General features: G+C 35.9%; 2 protein-coding genes across 9 annotated transcripts in view; both read left to right on the top strand.

Moving 5' to 3' along the window:
* The first annotated feature begins 261 nt into the window (after positions 1–261).
* On the top strand, positions 262–5,990 carry lactbl1a (lactamase, beta-like 1a). The gene is made up of 7 exons (XM_051096535.1): positions 262–412; positions 614–752; positions 1,251–1,360; positions 1,490–1,647; positions 3,515–3,753; positions 4,079–4,184; positions 4,345–5,990. Exons 2-7 carry the CDS (start codon positions 647–649, stop codon positions 5,321–5,323), a joined length of 1,698 nt encoding a protein of 565 aa, XP_050952492.1. The 5' UTR covers positions 262–412; positions 614–646; the 3' UTR covers positions 5,324–5,990.
* Positions 5,991–8,130: 2,140 nt separating this feature from the next.
* The window catches only part of eif4g3b (eukaryotic translation initiation factor 4 gamma, 3b), a 66,363-nt gene continuing 51,175 nt past the window's right edge, over positions 8,131–23,318 (top strand). For 7 of the 8 annotated variants that reach the window (XM_051096512.1, XM_051096511.1, XM_051096510.1 and 4 more), the window contains exons 1-2: positions 8,131–8,717; positions 15,268–15,352. In XM_051096512.1, the coding sequence (XP_050952469.1) occupies positions 8,587–8,717; positions 15,268–15,352 (216 nt within the window). In that variant the 5' untranslated portion in view covers positions 8,131–8,586. The remainder of the gene's footprint in view (positions 8,718–15,267; positions 15,353–23,318) is intronic. The other variant, XM_051096506.1, reaches the window with a different exon arrangement.

Here is a 23,318-nt window from a genome sequence, read left to right as displayed (position 1 = left end):
ATGCACTGTTGATAAGTGAGGGCCCAGGATTTTTGAAAAGTTTAAACAAACATAAAATTAAAAAATACATATTTAAAAAAAAAAGCGATCTATAAACCTAAACTGAATGAACAGAATAGATGTGTAAAGATCAGGAGTGAGGCTTTAAAGAAGGATATCTTCAGATTATGACGTGCAGGCCTGCAGTTGGCCGAGAGGATGCTGAGAAGTCAGTGCACGGTTTATTGTTAAGATTAAAGCATGGCTGGTGAGTGGCTAGTAAGCTCTGGTTATGTCTCTATGTTAGCAGCTTTAATAGAATTCCACTTTGAATGTTTCTGAACAAGCCTCTGCATGGACAGACCTAACAGTTACACAGTTGTGGCAGGATCATACGGATCTCTGATTTTATTTTAAAGGAGTAAACTCTGGGGTAAGACAATTCATCATTTATCCTGATAATATTATACATTACAGTAGAAAAACAGTGGAATCAATGAGCAGTATATAAATGCTGTTTGTTTTTTAAATCATGCTCTTCTTTTAAAAATATTACAGTATATATATATGATGTGACTAGCCTTCATATGAAGTTCAGAAGGTTTTGTCTATGAAACTGTCCTTTCTCATTAAGCCTGCCAAAAAAGGAGACCGCCAGACTGCAAAGATGAAAGTGAAATGGACCAAGTTAGGAATGGTCTTCTTTCTGCTGCTCTCTTTTGTAATGACGGGCTGTTTCATTTGGCAGTACAGGCTTCCCAAAGCAAAACCAGGTAAAATGATCCAAATTAAAAAAGCTGGCCATCAAACTTCTGTGAATGAATGGCAAATGTACATTTATAATCAAAGATGCATTTTGCTCTCACAAATAGCATATCTGGTTCTTGTTTTTGGCTGTTGTTGGGTTTTATTTTAACTTAATGGTTAGAAATGCCTAGACAGCACTTACAGCATCAGGGAACATCCTAACATTTGGCTTTTCGATCTTCTTGTGTTTAATTAATCGTTTGCAAGAGTAGTCTATGGATTACCCAGAGCTCGACATAGTGGCTTGTAGATTACTGTGTGCTGTAAAGCCTGATTATCACTGGGGGGGAAGGGAAAAACAACTTTGTGTAAAATACATGATTATGGACTGAACACCCACCACATGTTCCATTTCATGTCTAATGCACTATATTGTATAATGATACATGACATATGAGTGATTCAGGCATTAATATGTTTACGCATATTTGTCATAGCCAACAAATGATCTTTTTACATTGCAGTGGATGTAAAATTTGAAAAAGAAGTGAAAGAGGAGAAGATGTGCCCACGTTTCCCTGAGCCTGTGCCATTGGAGCACCCGATACCTGTCCTCATGGAAGCCTTGGACAAGGTCAGACCGCTGAAGTCAAATGATGAGAAAATCAAAGTCATTTTTTCAAGACTGGATATCTGAATGAATTAGAATTGTCTGATAATGAAAAATAATTTTGATAACTATTACACATATGATTTACTCTAGGTGGATGCGCTTCTGAGGACCAGAATTGATGCTACAAGACTGCCAGCCATCTCTGCCATTGTAATATTTAATGATTCTGTATTGTGGAATGGTAACTTTGGGAGACGGAATGGAAGTGACCCTACATCTCCTCCAACTAATGAGTACACCATTTACAGGTGGGTGATTGTAGCTTTGCACACTTAGAATCGGATAATTTTGTTTTTTAGTAGCAATAGAGCTGATTTTGTTACGCAGACCTGACAAGTGTTGCCAAGTCTGTGGTTTTACCACGGAATTTGGGCTACTTTAAAACTGTTGCTGCGAGTCGTTTTTTATGTCTGCGTGTTGAAACCCGTGTACTTTACCTCGAGAAACACAATAACCACGGGATCCCCCCAAAAGAGATTGGCCTAGTTTTGGGCTAGTTTTGAGTAGCGATGAAAACCTGGCAACCCCTAATACACACGCACAAAACTATGTTTAAGTAAAAGCAAAAGTTAGATTACAAGTTTAAAGGTGAGGTCACGTTATGGTTGTTCTGTGAATTTTCCTCTGTCAAAATTTTAATAGGAGTTCAAACAATAGCGCAAGGGCAAGTGATTTCCAAACACATCAGGTTCAGTTGGTCAAGGGAATCCACCAGATGATTCTAGCTGTTGGATTGAATGTGATGTGTGAGCTTCACATTACTGTCAAACGCTTCTGTTACTGTCATTATTAAACATTACTCCGACAAAATAGCAGTACTGACAGTTTTACTGTCAAAATGCCACAAGTGTCTACAAGGACATTTGTGTATCTCAAAAAACAAGGCCGTAATTGGCAGATGAAATTTTAGCACCTATTAGACAAGGTTAACGAAGGCTGATCGGAACGAAACTCGGTGGGCCTGTTTGATTCACGGCCCCAAAGTCTGTGAGAAATTTGAAAGAAATAAGCCACTGGGGGGTAATATTGCATTTTTGGCTGTAAATGAGTGCACATTGCATGTTTTTTCACACAAACATGCAATATTCATACCATATGATAGAACTCATTCCGGACAACTTTGCCTCTAAAACCACTGCTGTCAATCAAATCGTTTGTTAAATGACTAAGAACATGTAAAAAACCTACTTTTGTGAACTAGTCCTAGGTTTTCCACTCAATCTGGGAAAAACAACACTGCAGTACAATTCTCTGGACTCTCTAGGTCAATAATTATCCAAAAAAATTTGAAATTTACCCTTTGGGAAACTATAACGGAGTCGTTTAGAAAAGGGGCCTGTCCAAATTTACCCAAAATCCTATAAATCCTAAAGGAAAAACTCAAAACTTCACAAAACCTGGTGAGCACATGCGACATGTGATTCTAAACAAGCATGCTAAGTTTTAAGGAGATCTGACCATAGGTGGCGCATAAAAATTAAAGAAAAATCATATGTCAAATGACCTGTACTTGGCAAAAATGCTTTTTTTCCAGTCATTAACCCTTTAACTGTCACTCCCATGTTTGAACACAGACATAAAAATGCAGTACCCATACTTAAAGTTTTATAATTCATGAATGAAAACATTTTGTAATATGATTTTTGATGTACATTTTCTGTGCTAATGCAATGTCTGATTTTAAAATGCCTTTCAAAGGATGCATTTTGAGATTTTAAGTTTTGAACTAATATATTATTTCTTATGATTTCTAAATTGTAATAGGGAAAAAGGCAACAAAGAAAGTCATGTTAAGATGTAGATTTTTTTAAGTTGCACTCTTGAAATATATATTAATCTATTACTTTTCCTACATAATTTGTAACACAAAAAATATGGTAAAATATCTATTTAGGAGTCTTAGACCTTTCCAACGATGTATAGTTTGTCATGATTAGATTAGGATTTATTTGTAATGTGGTGACACTTAAAGGGTTCATTTAGGTGGTTACAGGCTTGCTAAACAATATGTAATGTCTTTTACTTACATTATAAATATTTAGCATTATACACTTATACTTATGGCTCCTTTACTAATGTGCTTCTTTGTTGTTTGATATGGTTTTATCACCAAAGAATTGCAAGCCTGTCCAAAATCTTCCCCACATTGATGCTGTACAAACTTTGGGAGGATGGTAAAGTGGGTTCCCTGGATGACCCTCTGGGGAAGTATGTTAAGAACTTCACCATAAAAAACCCACTGGGGAAAAGAAGGGATCATGACCTCAAGTCCATCTCTGACGGCATAAGCAGTAGAGAAGCTCAAGTCCACATCTCCTCAGTTACCCTGAGAAGGATGGCCAGTCAGCTGTCAGGTGAGGACCACAGCCTATGACCTCAACATGGTGTTTAGATCAGTAATGGATGATTAGCATGTATATAATTAGCGCTGTAAAAATAAAAAAGGTGAAACCTGTAATTAGATCAACTGTTTTTAGGCTAAGACTTTCCACGGCTTCCCTGATCATCTCCGTTGCCTGACAAGTGGGTTTGCCTCTAGTCAAGGATTAAACACGAAGAATATAAACACTAACATACTGTACTCAGCTTACCCCAAGCTGATGTTTATGTAATGTACCAGAAATAGTGGTACTGATTATTTTGGTACACTTAATTGCATTATATTTTTATGTTTTATAGGTTTACCCAGACGACTCAGGGCGACTACTTTACTATGGAAAGGCAGCACTCAGACTGCTGTGGATTTATTACAAGATGATGTCCTCGTGGCTGACCCTGGAACCAAGTAAGCTAGTACAAAGATAGTATATTTCCTTCTTCAAACTTGTATTGAGACGATGTTTAATGAATGAGAGGAGGTGTAAATAATTGACAACAGCAGTTGCAATGAATGCACTTGTGGATTCTCCCTAGAGGAAGTAATTCTAGTCTTCTTCTGTCCTCAGATGCCACTACAGCAACCTGGCCTTCTCCCTACTAGCCCACGTGATGGCAGAAAAGGTAGCGGGGATGGATTATCAACGATGGGTGTCTGAAAGTATCCTACAGCCGTTGGGAATGGAGGATACTGGATTTGAAATCACCTCTCAAATAGAAAGCCGCATGGCGATTGGAGTTTACTCAAGCGGGCGTCCCGCACCTCTCTATGACCTTGGCTGGTATAGACCGTCAGGTCAAATGTATTCAACACCTGCAGACATGGCTAAACTGGTGATGATGCTTCTGGGCGCATACTACCACCCGGTTCTCCAACCCGACACCCTTAAAACCATGCTAACTCCTCTGTTTCGCTGTGAAAGTAGTTACTTTGCTGATCAAACTGGCACGCCGTGGGAGGTCAGTGAACAGTTAGGCTATGACGTAATCCGTAAAGATGGAGATCTGGATGGTTATTCGGCCTCAATCTCACTAATTCCTCGCTTGAAGCTCGGATTGGTCATCTTGATGGCTGGAACCAAACCTGAAGATGAGGATCTAGTGGCTAAAGTCTACAGTTCACTCATTCCTGCCATGGAAAGTGCCTTTAAAAATGCACCTCGTGTTCTCATCCCTCCTCCAGACCCTGTTCCCTACATGGGTTACTTTACTTATGGCAACATAACGTTCTATGAGATTAAAGCAGATGCAGATGAGGTGCTGTCTTTGGAGCAGTTTGGACCTCAAGTAGACACAATGGTTCCTATGAAGTACAGAAGATTAAAACTCAATTATTTGCAGGATAGGGTGTTCAGGGTGGTGTTTGAGGAGGAGTACCCCTGTCAGCTGAAAGTTAACACTGCTTCGGTGTCTCTTGAATCTCAGGATGGGCAGCTTTTTAATTTTTACATCTTTAACAAAAAGGGGCTCTCGCCAGGTTTTGATGTCCCTGGGTTAAACACGTATAAAGTCACACGGATACCTCGCAAGCCGATTTTCAGCAGTTGAAGAATCATTCGAACATTGAGTTGTTAAGGTGCTCTTTTTGATGAAAGTGTCAAATTCTGAGGAACTTCAACCTAAGCTTGTGTAGATTCCAATATACATTTGTCTTAAGATAAGAGCTGAACATATATGTAGAATACTTTTTCTTCTTATTTTTATTTTGAACATTCTAAAAATGTTATTTTTTATGTACAGTATCTCCTGCTGCATTATTGTTTTCCCTTTTTCAGAGGAATATCGGTACAATTGACACACCGTTCATTCATTTGCGTGTTTTTTGAGAAGCTTGAACTGCATGTCTTAATTAAAAGTAAAGTGTGTGCCTTTTCTAAGCATTTGCACCTTTTATCAGTTTCTGAAGCACCCAATTTTGTGTGATCTTGATCAGCTCTAATACTAATATCTTGGTTTTAAACATTTTATTTGTCTTTGAACGCAAACCAGTGTAAAGGCCCGTTCACACCAAGGATAATAACTATAACAATAACTATAAAATTTGTAAGCATTCTAATTTTATGAGAAAAAGGAAATCCATAACACAAATGAAATGATATTGACACAGAGAAACAATGTAATTTGAATGACTTTCAGAACTATTTTTTCCAGCTGATGAACACTAAAAATATCGACAACCAATCAGACTCCACCTGACTCTAGCATTTAAGGATGTAGATGACAAAACTGCAGAGTGTGATTAATAGAATGTTACTTTTGACAGTTACTTTTGAGTTGATGTGGACGTTAATACAATCACTGTTACATTTTTCTTCATAGTTATTGCCTTTTAGTGTGAACAGGCCTTATTTTAGCATCTTGATTTTTACTGATAATGTAAATGTTGGTTTTTAAAATCTGTATACTCTTATGCAGTACTGTATATGCACTAACCTAAATAAAATAAATATACTTAACAATATATATATATATATTAATCAAGTAAAAAAAAATATATATATATATAATTTTTTTTTTTTTTGCTTTTTAAAATCTGTATACTCTTACGCAGTACTGTATATGCACTAACCTAAATGAAATACATATACTTAACAATATATATATATATATATATATATATATATATTAATCAAGTAAATTATATATATGTAGTCTGTTTTACTCATCAAGCCTGCATTTATTTGATCCAAAGTACAGCAAAAACAGTAAAATTGTAAAATATTTTACAAGTTAAAATAACTGTTTTATATTTAAATATATTTTGAAATATAATTATTCCTGTGATCAAAGCTAAATTTCCAGCATCACTACTCCAGTCTTCAGTGTCACATGATCCTTCAAAAATCCTTTTCTGGTGAAAGAAATGATAGAAATGAATACTTTTATTTAGCAAGAATGCCTTAAATTGATCTATAGAAATGACAAAACTGTTTTCAACATAATAATAACAATAATAATAAATGTTTTTGGAGCAGCAAATCAGCATATTAGAACAATTTCTGAAGGATCATGTGACTGGAGTAAGGAATAAATTACATTTCAAAATATATTCAAATAGAAAACAGTTATTTTAAATAGTACAAATATTGCAGAATTTTACTGTTTTTTTTTCTGTACTTCAAATCGAATAAATGCAGGTTTGGTGAGACTGCTGTACTATTTTTTAAACTGTACATTTTAAACATTAAGAGAACATTTTCAGAATGTTTTATAACTTAATCAGAATGCTTGCAAAACATTCGAATATAGAATAACTGTTGCACTGTACAATGTAGGAAAACGGGATATGCTTAAGAAATGAATTGTAACTTACCAATTATTATTATTAAAAATGCATTTAGTTGTGCACACAAAGTCTATCAAAGGCCTGAACATTTGAGCTAACATATGGTCTTGCTGAGATAAACACTGGCTCTAATCCGCGGTCATTGTTTCTTGGAAATCAATTTCTTGAGGACACTGACAACTGGGAAGAAAATCAAGCTGTGCATCACTGTTGACCTACAAATCTCCAAAAAATCAATATGTTAGAGGACAGTTCACAAGTAATCATAAACTGAGCAACTGAATATTGTACTGTATCTTTCTGTTATCCAGCACAATAAAAGTGTACAAAACTGTAAATAATCTTACAATTTATCATAACAAAGGATGCAGTGTCACTAAGGTCTTTTAAAATCTTTCAAATTAGGACAAATAAAACACTTTAGACCAAGCAGAGCAATACATGAGTGACATCCTCCTCATCCTTAAAGCGTCCATCAGAATATTTAAGTGAATGTTTTTCATCTTAATTCTGAAATCCTCCAGCAATTACATGCATCATGTAAGATTAGACAAAAGAAAAGAATAGCTTTAACTTTAATACATTTATACTAATAAAAAGGTCACTAATTGATTGACAGTGAGTCAGGCTATTCCCTTTATGTGCACAAGTGTGAAAGTGTGTTTGGTTATAAGCGAGAGTTTTTAACTGATAAATTATTACTGCGCTATGATAACTATATTGTAGATAGAGACTAGTCTCAGTTAAGTTTTTCGCATTTTTCATGAACTGAACTGCGTGTTTAGCTATGGACGCAAGATGTCACTGTAACATCACAAATCGAGGTCAAACCTCTCCATAAACACGGAACGATTTGCGTATTTTATATATACAAACGGCGATGACATTTAAACCGCAAGTTTTTATCTAAAGCCAGTCTTTTTGACTGATACAGCGTTTATTATCATATCCTTGGCTGACATCCAAGTAGGTTATGAGTTCCGGATAGCGCATTCCGTACTTCCGTATACACTCGTTGAAAATTCCACTCGCCGAAGTGTTACGAAAACAGCCGAAGTAAAACGAAAGGTCGGTCCTGTAGGACTGCTGGAGGCGGCCACAGCGCCATGTTGAACGGAATCATCACACTCCGTGGAGATACTCTCGTCAAAGAGCATTTGTAAACAAAGTGTTATTTATTTTCCAAAGGGGGCTCACCTGTCAAGATCGCCCTGGCAAGAAGAGGCCAACTAGATCCTCGGAAACCCCGGCCGGGGAGGGGGAACAGCCCCCCAACCTTCAGCAATGAAGATAAACCACAATAAGCGCTAGCTGGCTAACTTTAGCCTGCTATTCTATCAATAAGCTAGCTAGCCTGTTAGCTCAAGCTTTTCTATCCGCTCAGACACCGGCAACCTGCTCCTAAAAGGCCCGGTGTTGACGTAACTCGCCAGCAATATTTTTTCTTACGTGCACAGTTTAGCCGCTAGCTCATTTATTATTGTAAATATCTGGAAAGCCGTGCGTTTGTTTTTTTTTATTTGCGATGAGTTTGCCGCCGAAAGCGGTGCCGAAACCAGCCGCTGCTGCCGCCGCTGGAAGTGGACCTGGAACCGGGCCGTCACCCTCGAATCAGCTGCGGACGCCGGTGGCTCAACAGCCTCCGCCAGTGCCACCGTATCCTTCTCTTAAAGCATCTTCCTCCATAACAAATCTGTATCTGTGGTTGTGTTTTAAATCCTAGCGAGTTGCCTACCTGGACAGCTTTTTTAAACATCATGGGCATTTGATTGAATGTTGATATGGTGCCCGAAACTGCTGTCTAGGCAGGCGGGTCACTAGGTTTTGACAGCGTTGGAGTGTGTTGTAATGGGTACCGGCTAACAGTGTGTCAGCATAGTAAAACTATACGTTTGATTGTGGCTTAATTCCGGTTTTGTTTCTTGTACATATGGTGCTAGTAGTATAGTAACAGTGTTCATGTGGCTGGCTGGCTGTCAAAAGCCTAGCTGTCAATCCGCAGCCGGTTTGGGCTGATCCACCCGGACCGGGGTGACAGTGCTAAAGCTAGCTCTCTGTTTCGTTTCGCATGAAAGATAAGAGCGCATTTAAATAACATTTCCGTAAATGTGTCATGATTTACTTACTCTTCATGATGTTTTAAACCAGTGAACAGAATTTCCTCTGCGAAACATGTAAGAAGTGTTAGCCAGAATGACAGCTGCTGTCACCACTCACTTTCATTGCATCTGTTTCAATACACTGACACGGAGTGGTGACTGAGATTGTCATACTGACTAAAAATCTCATGAGAGTTAGTAAATTATGACAGATGTTTATTTATTTATTGGATGAGCTATTCCTATAAGCCATTGCACCACATGTAACTTGGGTAAAATAGATAATACCACACCTACCTTGTTGATTAATTCTAGTGTATAATTAAGACACAGTACGTGTTTTGTTTTACAAGTTTCGGAAATGTTGTTTCATTATGCAGATGAGGCATTTAATTAAAGCCGGGATAAAAATTCTTGTTTAATTTAGTTGACATATAAGAGGGTGTTGGGAGTATCACTCAGAAAATAAATCAGACCAATACTGTCAACACTAGGCGCGTTTCCATTACAGATTTACGCAAAACTTTGGCGATATTTTATAAATGTCGATAAAAAAGTAAATGCGAAATTAAACGTTTCCATTAACCGATGTTATGCGACTAAAACGTAATTTTGTCCCTGTCACGATAAGTCATGGCAAAGGATTTTGGCTTTATACAATCGAAAGAGTTGGGATTTGCGTGTCTCCTTACAGAAGTAGCGCCGCTTCAGAAACGTGTGCGACGCTGCTGGTATAAACAACATCAGCTCCGGTGACCGTGTCGGAGCCGTTAGGGTACATAGACCAAGCATTAATATCAGGGAAAGCCCCTTATACGTGAGAGCGGCTACGTATGAAGCGTTTCTTGCAGTTTATAGTACATTGAAGAATGATCATATTACTTTTTACATATGCCATGTGATCTGTAAATGCGAAAAAGCAGTTTCTATTGCTGTTTTGCGAAATACTCCTTTTTCGAATTGTCGGAAAAACCACCTCATGCGAGCGTAAAAACTTTTTTGCGCTATACGGGAGTTTTTGCGAAAACTCGTTTCCTTTAGGCGTATTTTCAATTCGCAATTTAAATTTGCGCATCTTGAAGGGTAATGGAAACGCAGCTCATGTCAACAACAACACAATAATTTTTTTAAATGTTATATAAATCAGGCAAATTATATATGTGACCCTGGACCACAAAACCAGTCATAAGGGTCAGTTTTTAGAAATTGAAATGAATACATAATCTGAAAGCTGAATAAATAAGCTATGTAAGATCTTTTTTTTGTCAGGATAGGACAATATTTGAAAATCTGGAATCTGAGGGTGCAAAAAAAACTTTGTCAAAATATTGAGAAAATCGCCCTTTAAAGTTGTCCAAATTAAGTTCTTAGCAATGCATATTACTAATCGAAAATTACCTTTTGATATATTTACGTTATGAAATTTACAAAATATCTTCATGGAACATGATCTTTACTTAATATCCTAATGATTTTTTGGCATAAAAGAAAAATCAATAATTTTGACTTAAGACTTGTTTTGTGGTGCAGGGTTACATATGAGCTCCTCTGTATAATGAAACTGTAAAGTTTGGTCTGTATAAGTGCTGTTGAAGTGGTTCTGGTTCAGTGCATGAGATTTTTTATTTATTTATTTATTTTTATAAAACAGCCTATTATTATCCCTTTTAATGCATAATATTATGTGTTCAATAGTGCAATTTAAATGACAGCTCATAACACACAACTTAAATGTTTTTTTATTTAGGGTTTTCTTTCCCCATTAGTCTGAAAGAAGATGTTGTTTAAGCAAAATATCCCAAAATCTCAAACTTGACAAATGCATAAAATAACAACCTTAAATTAAAGAACTCTTTCACCCCCAAAAATAAAATTCTGTCTTCATTTACTCTCAAGTTAAAATACTATTTAAGTCAATGGCTACCATCAACTGCTAACTAGTTGGTTTAGTTTCCAACATTTCTTAGAATATCTCCTTTTGCATTCAACAGAAGAAAGACAACTTGAGGGTGAATAAATGATGATATAATTTTAATTTTTGATTGAATTGTAACTTTAAGATTGTTTCACATGTTGGTAAGCTGTATGAAAGCATCTCTTCCTTACAGTAAGGTAGAATGGACTGAACAGCGTTCAGGTTATGTTTTCCCACATAGATAAACTGTCATACTTTTGCTTGCCCTCAATGTCTTGTTGATGATACTTTATGGATCTGAAGCTCAACGCGCCTCTGTTGTAACAGTCCGTGTCCCGCTGTCAGCATCTTGGTTCCTGGACAAACAAGTTGCTGTTTGACTTGCTGTTTGTGTGGGTTTACAGGGTAGCTTTCTGACGTGTACTGTAACCTCAACTAGTCATAAGCAAGTAAATATCTTGACATGTTGGTCTGACATTTGCAGACTCACTTAAATCTATCTAATTGTTTTTGGGAGCTCCAATAACAGAGTTAAAGATGAAATTAGACTACGTGTACATGGGAAAATAGTGCTAACAATGCATAACAATACAGTCTCAATGAAGGCATTCTCTAGGGCATTTTAATTATTGTGGGAGATTCCCTAAATGCATTTACAGTTAATGCTTTCTGTTTCTTTTTTTGACTAGGCTGTGTAAAAAAACGCATTCCCAGTGGACTGGTTTCATTTACTTGTTCATTGACAGGAAATCTATTTGCAAACACTTCCTAGCTGAGAATTATCTGCTATAACAACACAAAAAAACAACTGCGATTGCTGTGTCATGGCAAACGTATATGTAAAGTAAACGAGACTGTAGCACTAAAAATAATCTGTAACCTACAAACCGGTTGAATCTGTGGCTGTAAAAGGGTGACGTGGTTTTGGAGCTTGAGATTACTCTGAAAGTTTCATGGCAGGGCGCCAAGGGAAAGTTAAAATGAGTAACTACCAGCTGTTGTTTTACCCCGGTTACAGTAAACTGTACATTATCTCTGTTTGAACTCTCTCTGTGTGTATGTGCCTGTGGTGCAGTGGAGGAGGAAGGGTTTCCCCGCCCTCTTAACAATAGCCTGGTTGTACAGACAGAACTGAGGCGGCACGGTTCTGCTGCCGGGCTGGAGATGGAAGACGCATCTCCATCCTCTGTAGTCCAGCGGCATCTTAATACACAATCAGCTTCTTGTGTATAACCTTGTTGCAGCTGATGTGCGAGAACCTGTTTTCTTTGAGGTATCACACATGGCTCCATCATTTAAAAGACCTTGTCTATTAAAGTATGGTTGATACATGGAGGAATTTTGAGGACAGTTTTGAGCACGGTTATGTAAAGTTTGCATCGTGTTTCCGGTGTGGCTGGAGGTTGTTAACGCTGATGAGAGCCGACATGTCTTCACAACAACGTGAATTCCAGTTTGTGCCACTCAGCCCCTGTGTGTCGGACCCCATGCTAGCTTTAGAGGAGCAGGGAAAATAACACTGCAACATGAGTAATACAGGTTTCTTTCAGAATGTTCACTTCTTTGTAAAGACACATGTGGAAAGGAGAGCAGGGCTTTACAGTGAGGGTTTCACAGGGCAAGTGTGTTGACTAGATATTAGTAAGTTGATGGCTAGATGTTGGGCCTAGAACTGCATTGTCATTACGTTTGCTAATTGTGTGGGGTTTTTTTAAGCCTTGCAAACCTAAACATTTGTTTTTCTTTGATGTACTGAATAGCATATTCACATTACGTTCGGTTTAACAAGGTACATATTTTATTAGTTCCCACTTTCGTTATGAATCAAACCCGTGATCTTGGTGTTGCTAGCACCATGATCTACTGTTTGAGCAACAGGATTGTGTTAATTTGACTAATTTAAAAATCTAAAGTTGTTTAAGTCTGATGTTTAATTCGTAATCGTATAAAAATCAGAGTAAAAGTGATATGCGCTAATTAAAATGATATATTTGGCCTATTGCAAATGTTTTAATTAATAAAAAATGTACAGATAATTTATTCACCCCCTTGTCATCCAAGATTTTCATGTCTTTCTTTCTTCAGTTGATAAGAAATTGTTTCTTGAGGAAACGCATTTCAGGAATGTTCTCCATATAGTGGACTTCAATGGTGCCCCCAAGTTTAAACTTCCGAAATGCAGTTTAAATGCAGCTTCAAATGGCTCTAAATGATCCCAGCTGAGGAAGAAGGGTCTTATCTAACGAAACGATCGGTCATTTTCGAAACAAATTGACAATTTATGTACTTTTTTTGGAAGTTCAAACTTTGGGGGCACCATTGAAGTCCATTATATGAAGAAAAAAGTTTTTCCTCAAGAAACAGTTTCTTATCAACTGAAAAAAGAAAGACACAAATATCTTGGATGACAAGGGGGTGAAAATTATCTGTAAATTTTTGTTCTTTTAAACATTACAAGGTGAAGTTATCTGCCTGTATAGAAGATTTGTGATAGATATCACTTAGAATGTGTTGAACGTGTGTTCGATACAGTTCAATAGTTTGGGGTCTGTAAGAGATTAAAAAAAAAAAAAAAAAATATATATATATATATATATATATATTATTATTATTATTATTATTATTATTATTTTCTTTTTTAAAGGCTTAGTACTTTTATTCAGCAAGGATGCGTTAAATTGATCAAAACTGACAGTAAAAACTTTAACATTGTTACCAGCAAAAATTTCAATAAAAAAATATATTTTTAAAAAAAGTTCCTTTGAACATTCTGTTCATCAAAGAACAGAAATATCATTCACAAAAATATTAAACAGCACAACTGTTTTCAGAATTGATGATAATATGAAAAATATTTCTTGAGCACCAATTAATAATAGAATGATTTCTGTAGGATCATTAGACGCTAATAGCTGGAGTTATGACTGCTGAAAACTCAGCTTGACCATCACAGGAAAACATTTTTAAACTGTATTAATAAATGTACAATATTACTGTTTTTTTGTTTTAAATAAATACAGCCTGGATGAGAATAAGAGACTTTTTAAAAAAAAAAATAAAAAAAAAAAAATACAAATAAAACCATTGACCCCAACAGTGTTAAATATTGTGAAATATTATTACAATGTAAAATAAAGTTTTTCTGTTTTAATATACATTAAAATCGAATTTATTCCTTTAATCAAAGCTGAATTTTTAGCATCTTTACTCCAGTATTCAGTGTCGCATGATCCTTCAAAAATCATTCCAACATGCTGATTTATCATCACTGCTGGGAACAGTTGCTGTGCTGTTTAATATTTTTTTGGAACTTGTTATACTTTTTTTCAGGATTCTTAGCATAAAAAGTTAAAAAGAAAAGCATTTATTTAAAATAGAAATCTTTGCTAACAATATACACTACCGTTCAGAAGTTTGGGGTCAGTGCATTTTTGTTCACCCTTTTTTTTTTTAAAGAAATTACTATTCATTCAACAAAAATGTGTTAAATTGATTAAAAAGTGAAAGAAAGACTTATATTGTTAGAAAAGATTTATATTTTAAAATGGATACTGTTCTTTTTAACTTTTTATTCATCAAAGAATCCTCAAAAAGGTATCACAGTATCACAAAAAAAATATTTGGCAGCACAACTGTTGCCAGCATAGATAATTCTACTAATAAATCAGCATATTATAATAATTTCTGAAGGATCATGTGACACTTAAGACTGGAGTAATGGCTGATGAAAATTCAGCTTTGCATCACAGGAATAAATGATGTTTTTAAGTATATTAAAATATAAACCATTATTTTATATTGTAATCACATTTAGCAAAATTACATTTTTCTTTATTTTTGATCACATAAATGCAGCCTCGATGAGCATAAAAGACTTAAAAAACACTGAATCTTACTGATCCCAAAGTTTCATATTTTTAATATTGCCAGGACACGTACAAATGTGAGCCTGTGGCCCAGTTGGGCCAGCAAAAAAAGAGAGGATGATTTGTACACCTGTCAAACAAAACAGGTGAGCAATTAACTTAGTCAACAAGCTAATTAGCTCATTTGCGTGTGGATAAATGTGACCTGCTTGATTCTGTCAGCTCTTTTCATTCTGATGTCACTGCGCTTGAACTGTTTCCTTTATGCATCATGTGTGTTTTCCCACCTTGTTGCTGTGTTTGGCCTTAAGTACTTTCTGCCCCAGAGTTTTCCTTAATATCCCCTCTAGGATGCCAAGAGTGCCCGTGGATGACCGAATCTTCACACAGCCCGTCACTGCTGTCTACAGTGTGAGTTGAGTGCTCTATTCACCTTCTTCGCTGACTTTTACATCTAGGCACAAACCAGTCATCAGGCAGCTTCACCTTAAATGATCGTTTTATTGCAGTCATTTTTAAAGAATACACAACTGGTTCTTAAAGGGGTCATCGGATGCAAAGTTCACTTTTACATGTTGTTTGAACATTAGTGTGTGTTGGCAGTGTATTTACAAATCTACCCTATAATGATAAAAATCCATGCAGTAATTAATCTGTAAAAATAACATCCCCTTTTTCAAATCGATCCATTCTCAGATGCCTGTTGGTGTGGAGTCACACCGACAGAGGCCGCTCCCACAACAGTTGATTGACATGAGCGTCTTACCTCAGATCAGCTGTAACAGTCCAACCTCCATTGTTTTGATGCTGGAGCAGGGATGTAAGTTAGACAAGAATATCTCCGATTGAGCGATTGAGGTGTTGTGTTGCTGGACGTAATAATGAACATAGTGGTCATCATTTACTCCCGACATCTGAGCCGCTGAAGATGCAGTGGATAAGGTTTGTTTGTGAAGGGAATGCGCCTCCTGATCTACATAAATGCGTCTGTGTTCGCGCAAATCATTCGTGATCCAGCTTCACTTACAGCAGAAGTGAGTGTAAGGGTTTTTTTGTGAGTCTCTGCAATCACCTTTCCTAATAACGTGCTAGTTAGCAAGTTTCGCAGCTAAACCAGTGTTTTTGTACCAATAGTACGGTATGGTACTTTTTTCGGTAACAGTTACTTTACTCTCTGTACGTTTATTTCAGTGAAAAAATAAGTCCAAAAATCTAAATTTCAACATTTTGAACAATAGGGCTCTACAATCGTTTTCTTTTTTTCTTTTTTTTCAGAAATTCTTGTGTTTTAATTTTTCTAATAATTAATTGAAGGCATTAAACATTTATTTATTTTTAATGAAAGTAAAATTACACCCTTTTATTTGTTGCCAAACAAACAGAGGTTTTTCTGTTAAAATTAATACATGGAAGAAAAATTGTGTTAATATTCTGTTTACATTTTTTATAATAATTGTAGAATTTTTTTTCTACAAACTCTTGTTGTAATATTTTTTTTTTTTTTTAGCATTTAATTGTTTTAATTAAATTTGCCAGAAATAGGAATATATAAACACCTACATTATACTGTACAAAAGTAATACAAGACTAATACATTTCTGTTACATGTTAAACCATACTTTTATTTTGACAGGTTGCTGGTTAGTTTTTGTGTGTATACACTATGATATGATGCTAATTTTCTCAGATGAAACTGTAAAATTCACATGAAGTGACTCTGGAGAGCTCTGGAGATTAAGTTTATGTGTTTATGTCGTCATATAATGAGACCCAAAGGCCGAAAATCACCGCGAGCGTCACGTGTGCTTCACTATTTGTCTAGTAAACAAAACCGCGTCTCCACCATTCATTCATACAGAGCCAAGCGGAACATGGAGGATTCATATTTAAACCGTATTTTGCGTTTTAATATTTACCTATACTAGTCCATATTGCAATTCGAATTAAGTGAGAGATCTACTTTTGCTTTATTCATCCAAAAATTGACGAATTCTGTGGCATTACTGTGGCATTGCTCTATAGAGTAAATCCGTTTTTATGAATGGACTCTGCAGTCCCGTCCGCGTACTCACGGAGAACTTGTAGATGTGCGTCCACGTAGAGGAAATGACATGCCGTTGTGTAAATAAGATAAATAACATAAGACTATTTGGTTTGTTTAATAAAAGAACAAGAGCTGTTCTATAGCAAAAGGTAACCTTAAATGACTTCTGTTGTGAACTGGCGCTATATAGAAAATAAAGTTTATTTGAGCTTTAAGGGGGGCGGGCTGCCCCCCTAATATAATGGCAGGGGAAACACTGTATACACGCTAAATGCACTCAATGCGGCTAAAGTATACTATCTCTGAGAGCAGCTCGTCACTCCACAGAGAGAAGAGAGGGACGGGGCGAGTAGGTCTCATTTGCATTTAAAGGAACAATCCCTCAGAATTGGTTGATTTTTGCAGAGCTCATTTTGACAAGGTAAAAAGGGTGTTGTTTTACACAACCATTGAGAATTTTCAACCAAAGTATATTATAGACTTTTCATTAAGACGCTAAAGAATCATATCAACTTGTGGAAAATGGACCTCCGATGACCCCTTTAAAAGTATGATATACGGAAGAACATTTTCATACGTTGAATGATAAGACACTAACTGGGGATCAGACCACTCCTCTGTCCCCACAGATGTCTTGAAACTTTGAATTATTTGACTCCTAACCACAGTGCATTTGAGTTATCATCAACATGTGGACCACCATGTGTACTGGTGGAAGCTGTTTATTGCTGTAGCTATGTAATGATTCAGGAGAGCTCCAGAAATGGAATGTGTTTCTCATTTCTCTCTTTCAATCCACCTTATTTTTCCCGTAAGAGTGGGTGCGGTCATTTGTAAATTTTATGGGTTTGGCATCTGGTCTCATCCATGTCCAGCTATTTATAGCTGTACAAAACAACTCGTTTTGCTGCATGATATTGCAGATTGGGGTGTCTTAACATATTAGTTGAATGTATCTTAATTATGAATACACTGGTTTGTAGTGCAAACGGTTTTACCATTTACGACACATTGTTATTCTTCTCATTATTTCCCTATAATGGCTAATGAACCGCAGGTCTCGCCCATAAGCTTACTTCCACATTGAAGAATATGTTGGATAAGGTGGTCTTCTTTTTCTTATTGGTTTTTGCGATCAACGTGTTATGTGCAGAGTAGAGTTCAGAGATGCTTCTAAATGTTTCCACTCATTTTGGAAATGATGATTGACAATCATCAAATAAATTATGCATCCTCAGCTTTCAGAAATTTGTTTTACTTCCAAAAAATTGGCTGAAATTGCTTTCTTAATAATTAAGATTACTGGAATCCAATTAAGTAAAAATTCAGCTTTGCCATCACAGGAAAACTTTTTGAATTATAACAATAAATTCACAATATTACTGTATTTTTGTTCAAATAAATGCAGTCTGGGTTAGAGTAAGAGACTTCTTTAAAAATAAAAAACTAAACTAAACTAAAATAAAATAAAATAAATCAAGCAATCATTTAATTTTACCACTTCAACAATTGAAATTGTTTGTTGCTAAATATATATATTTTTAATTGGACCAGTGAAAATATTGGCAGAACACACAAAAATCAAACCATCTGGCCCAGTTGGGCCAGCAGAAAAAAAAGATGATTTGTATGTATCTGTCAAGCAAAACAGGTAACCAATATAACTTAGTAAAATAAGGTAATTAGATAATTTGCATATTTTCCATTGTGTTTTTCTCAACATATGCTAAATATACATTTTTGAAAATCCTTGTTGAATAAAAGTATAAAAAAAAAAATTTACTGACCCCAAACATTTCAGTGGTAGTGTATATTCCACCACTGGAAATAGGGAGAAGCATGACATTAATCATAGTATTTTTTTTTTTTTTTTTTTTAAACACAAATATAATGAAATTGAGAGCACTAATATGTGTATTTATATAGCACCAATAATGAAAAAATTTAATAATAAAATATAATAATAGAAAAGTATGTTATTTTTAACATATAACAAAGTACTCTATGTCTGTGTGTTTCAGATGTTGAGTTTAAATTTAAATCAGTCTCTCGCATGACGTAGCATCTTCCAGATTCGTTGTGAAATAAAAAATACCACAGAAAGTCAGGCATGGATGTTGTGTGGTTAGAAAAATTGGCCAAAATTTCCTCAGATATGTAACATTTAATATTTTTCCTAAACTCTGCAGGGTTAAAAACAACCCAACTTGGGTTATTTGGCAACTCGGCGCTGGGTAAATATTGGACAGAACACATGCTGGGTTATTTTGACCAAGTTGGTTAGCTATTGTTTAAAATTTATTACATTGCTGAATTAAGATGGGCTGGAAATTAAAAATCAAACACAGAAATCTGGAGGCAACAGCACTAATCAAAAGATGAACATTTATTATTAAGCAAGAACACCCATGGACAGAAATATATGACAAATTGAATTTATTTGGCTGAATACAGCATAGCTTACAACATTACAAACATTTAAACTTGTTTAGCAAGCATTTTAGAAATAAAAATGTAACATTCGCATTTAAAGTTAAGTGTATTTAACCGTTCTCTTTAATAACTTTTCATTGAAATAGTGCTAAATCCCGTTTTACTCGTAGCTGAAAGCTGCCTTGACTGACTCCATAACCAGCCCATAAACAAACAGTACTGAGATAAGAGAACATATTTTACGCATAAAATCAGTTTGTTATATGCAAGGCAAAAGGTGTTTCCATCATGCAAATTACGAACGCTGCTGACGCAGCTGTCTGACATCTCGTCCTTGTATATTGCGATGCATAAAATATTAAAAACTACAGCAGTGTAAAGGCTTTATAAACAAAATAAAACCTTTATTTTGCTAAAGAAGTGCACCAAATCGGTGGTGCTCAGAACCGCTGTAGAGTACACACAAACCCTGCGCTTTGACAATAACTTAACAGCTGGGTTGTTTCATTGGAGACAGGCTCAACCAAGCAGTTGGGTAAAAAAAATAAATTAACCCAGCATTTTTAGAGTGCAGAAAATCTACCCAGCACTTGGGAAAAAAATGTAAATAACCCAATAAAATGACCTAACAAGCAGAACCCAGCATTTAGGTTAAAGAAAAAATAACCCAACATTTTTAGAGTGCAGATAAACTATCCAGCACCTGGGTAAAAATGTTAGAAACAACCTAATAAAATGACCCGACAGGCTGAACCCTGCATTTGGGTTAAAATTAACCCAGCATTTTTTAAATGTAATATTCTGTTCTAGGCCAGTCTAGTATAGTATGACTTTAAAATATTTGACACAAAAGGAGGGCATGCTAGGTGTTTTATATTAGAAATTTGCCCCAGAATTCAAATATTACCCGTTAATAAGAAAACTGATTTCTGACAGCAGGCTGGACTGACGTGAGGTTGAGCAAGCAGGACTGATGATGTTTGAACAGTACAGTAGTGAGGGAAGTGAACGGGTGGGGTGCTTTTTTTTTTTCTGCTGAGCTGGTCTTTCTCCTGTTCCTGCTTCCTGTGTTGGGTCAGAAAGCCCCTCGTTTTGCGAGCCATAGGGCTTCGTGTGTGATCTCACCCGCCCCTTCTCAGCACAGAAACACCCCACCCTGGAAAAGCCCAGGCTGCTGGGTAAGCTGCGTAATCTCTGCAAATAAGTGGGTCATTCTCCACCTGCTGATGTTGCCTGGGAAAACCAGCAAGCCGGTCATGTGAAATTTCAGGTGTTTAGTTCAAATTGACTAATTGTCATTGAATACACATGCTGTACGACCGAGTCAGAGGTGTTTGTTTGTCTGCAAGCTTCCAGATGAACACGTCTGGCTTGCAGATGCCCGTTCTTTAGCCCTCACAGTAGGTACACACTGGCCGTTTTTCTGTTTAAAGCCTTTGATCTGTGAGGAAACCGACAGGACTGCGGGTTTCTTGTTCTCTTTAATGAGTTATGGAGTAGCTCGGGCTGCAGTCTCTCGCCGTGCAACCACCAAGTTAATCTCATTATCAGTTTCTGGCCCGCATTTACAATTTATAATTACAGCAGCAACTTTAAAAATCCAGGGAGAACTGGCAATGACACTGCATTCTCTCATACGCCTGTATAAGCCACAATAACAGACCGTAACTGCTGCTGCCACTGCTGTAATGAGTATTCACAGGAGAGTTTCATACGGTAGCTGATTGCTATCTACATGTAAACAGACCAGGCTTGTTGTAATAGAAATAACTGGACCTTAAGATTTAGTATAGAGTACACAAGAATAAAGCCTGCACTGTTTAGGCTTTGTTCACAGTTAATTCGACCATGGGGAAAGCTGCCTCAAACTATGGCGTTAAGTTTAAAGCATTTAAAAGGATTTACTTCCTTAATGCGTGTTTCTGGTACTACTGAGCATGATTCATCAGTTTTTGTCTTGCATCAAAATGTAATATAATCTGAAACCAGATGAAGCTGCCTGATGACTTCCTTATTTGTTTGATGACATTAAGACTATGAGCGGGAACAATGTTAACAAATAGCCAAATAGCCTTTGTTTTTGTGTTGCTGTTGCAGATAATGTACACTACTGTTCAAAACTTTGGATTTTTAAGTTTTTTTTTTTTTAATATGAATACTTCTATTTAGCAAGGACACATTTAATTGGCCAAAAGTGGCAATAAAGACATTTATAATTTTACTGACATTTAAAAAAAAAAATCAGCTTTGACATAGAAATAAATTGTTTTAAAATATATTAGAAAACTGTTATTGTAAATTATATTAATCAAATAAACAAAACAAAAAACTTTTGGGATGGTGGTGTAACTTCTCTTAAAGGAGAAGTTCACTTCCAAAACAAAGATTCACATATCATGTACTCACCCCTTTGTCATCCAAGATGTTCATGTCTTTCTTTTTCAGTCGTAAAGAAATTGTTTTTTGAGGAAAACATTTCAGCATTTTTCTCCATATAATGGACTGATATGGTGCCCTGATTTTGAACTTCCAAAATGCAGTTTAAATGCGGCTTCAAACGATCCCAAATGTGGTTGTAAAGAATCCCAGAAAGAAGGGTCTTATCTAGTGTAACAATCAGTTATTTTCATAAAAATAATACAATTTATATACTTTTTAATGTCAAATGCTAGGGCTGTGTATTGCCATGAATCTGGCAATATGATACATATCACGATACAAGGGTTGTGATACGATATGTTGCGATACATTGCAATATTGTAAACAAGGAGATATATTGGGATATTTCTTATTTTATGAATAGGACATACTTTTAGGAAAGCTGTAATTAAGAAAACACCACCATATGCAAACCATTCAATGTTATTGAATCACTTTTTGTGCAGTACCAGTACACTGTAAAAAAAAAAAAAGCAATTTGTTGAGTCAACTTAAAATAATTTGTAACCTGGCTGCCTTAAAATTTTAATTTCAGTTAACTCAAAGTTTATTCAACTTGAAATGTTACATTATACTAAGTGACAACTTAGATATTTGAGTTGAATCAACTTAAAATTTTAAGGCAGCTGGGTTACTTACCCATCTGTTAAGTTTAGCAGACACAAATATCTAAGTTGTTACTTAGTACAACGTAACATTTCAAGTTGACTAAACTTATTTTAGTTGACTGAACTTAAAATTTTAAGGCAGCAGGGTAACAAATTATTTTAAGCTGACTCAACAAATTGTGTTTTTTATTTTTTACAGTGTAATGGGGGAAAATAAAGTGCTTGCAAGATTCTTTAGTTATTAAATGTATAAAATGTAAGCTTTTATAAACAGACCATATATATTTTAGACCCTGCTTTACAATTTAAGTTTACAATTGTAACCATGTCAGATCATTTTTATCTGAACTTAAGAATTACATCTGCTTAATATCAATAAAAAAATAAAGTGCTTACAGGATTCCTAAAGAAAACAAAAGACCCCTATCAAATGCTCTGCCTGGACTGTTTTTTTCTGGTTCATGACAGTTAGGGTATGTCGAAAAACTCCCATCTCATGTTCTCCCTCAACTTCAAAATTGTCCTATATCGCTGTTTTACCTTTTTTTGCCAAGGGTGTTTGATCTTCTTTGAATGTTCACTTTGCAAAGACTGGGTCGGTAGTTCTGCAGCGACGTAGGATGATTTTGAAATGATTTTTGAAGTTGAGGGAGAAAATACGATCAGAGTTTTTCGACATACCCTAACTGTCTTGAGCCAGATTACACAGAGTTCAGGGAGAGCAAGGCAAGACGAGCGTTTCAGGTTAAAAAGTATTTAAATTGTATTATTTTTATGAAAATAACCGATCGTTTCGCTAGATAAGACCCTTCTTCCTCGGCTGGGATTCTTTCTTCCTCAGTGGAGCGCTAAC

The sequence above is a fragment of the Labeo rohita genome, chromosome 23 (genome assembly GCF_022985175.1).
Source record: "Labeo rohita strain BAU-BD-2019 chromosome 23, IGBB_LRoh.1.0, whole genome shotgun sequence".
Classification (NCBI taxonomy): Eukaryota; Metazoa; Chordata; class Actinopteri; order Cypriniformes; family Cyprinidae; genus Labeo; species Labeo rohita.
The sequence above is the reverse complement of the archived record's forward strand: the minus strand, read 5'-3'. Positions and strand labels throughout refer to the sequence as shown.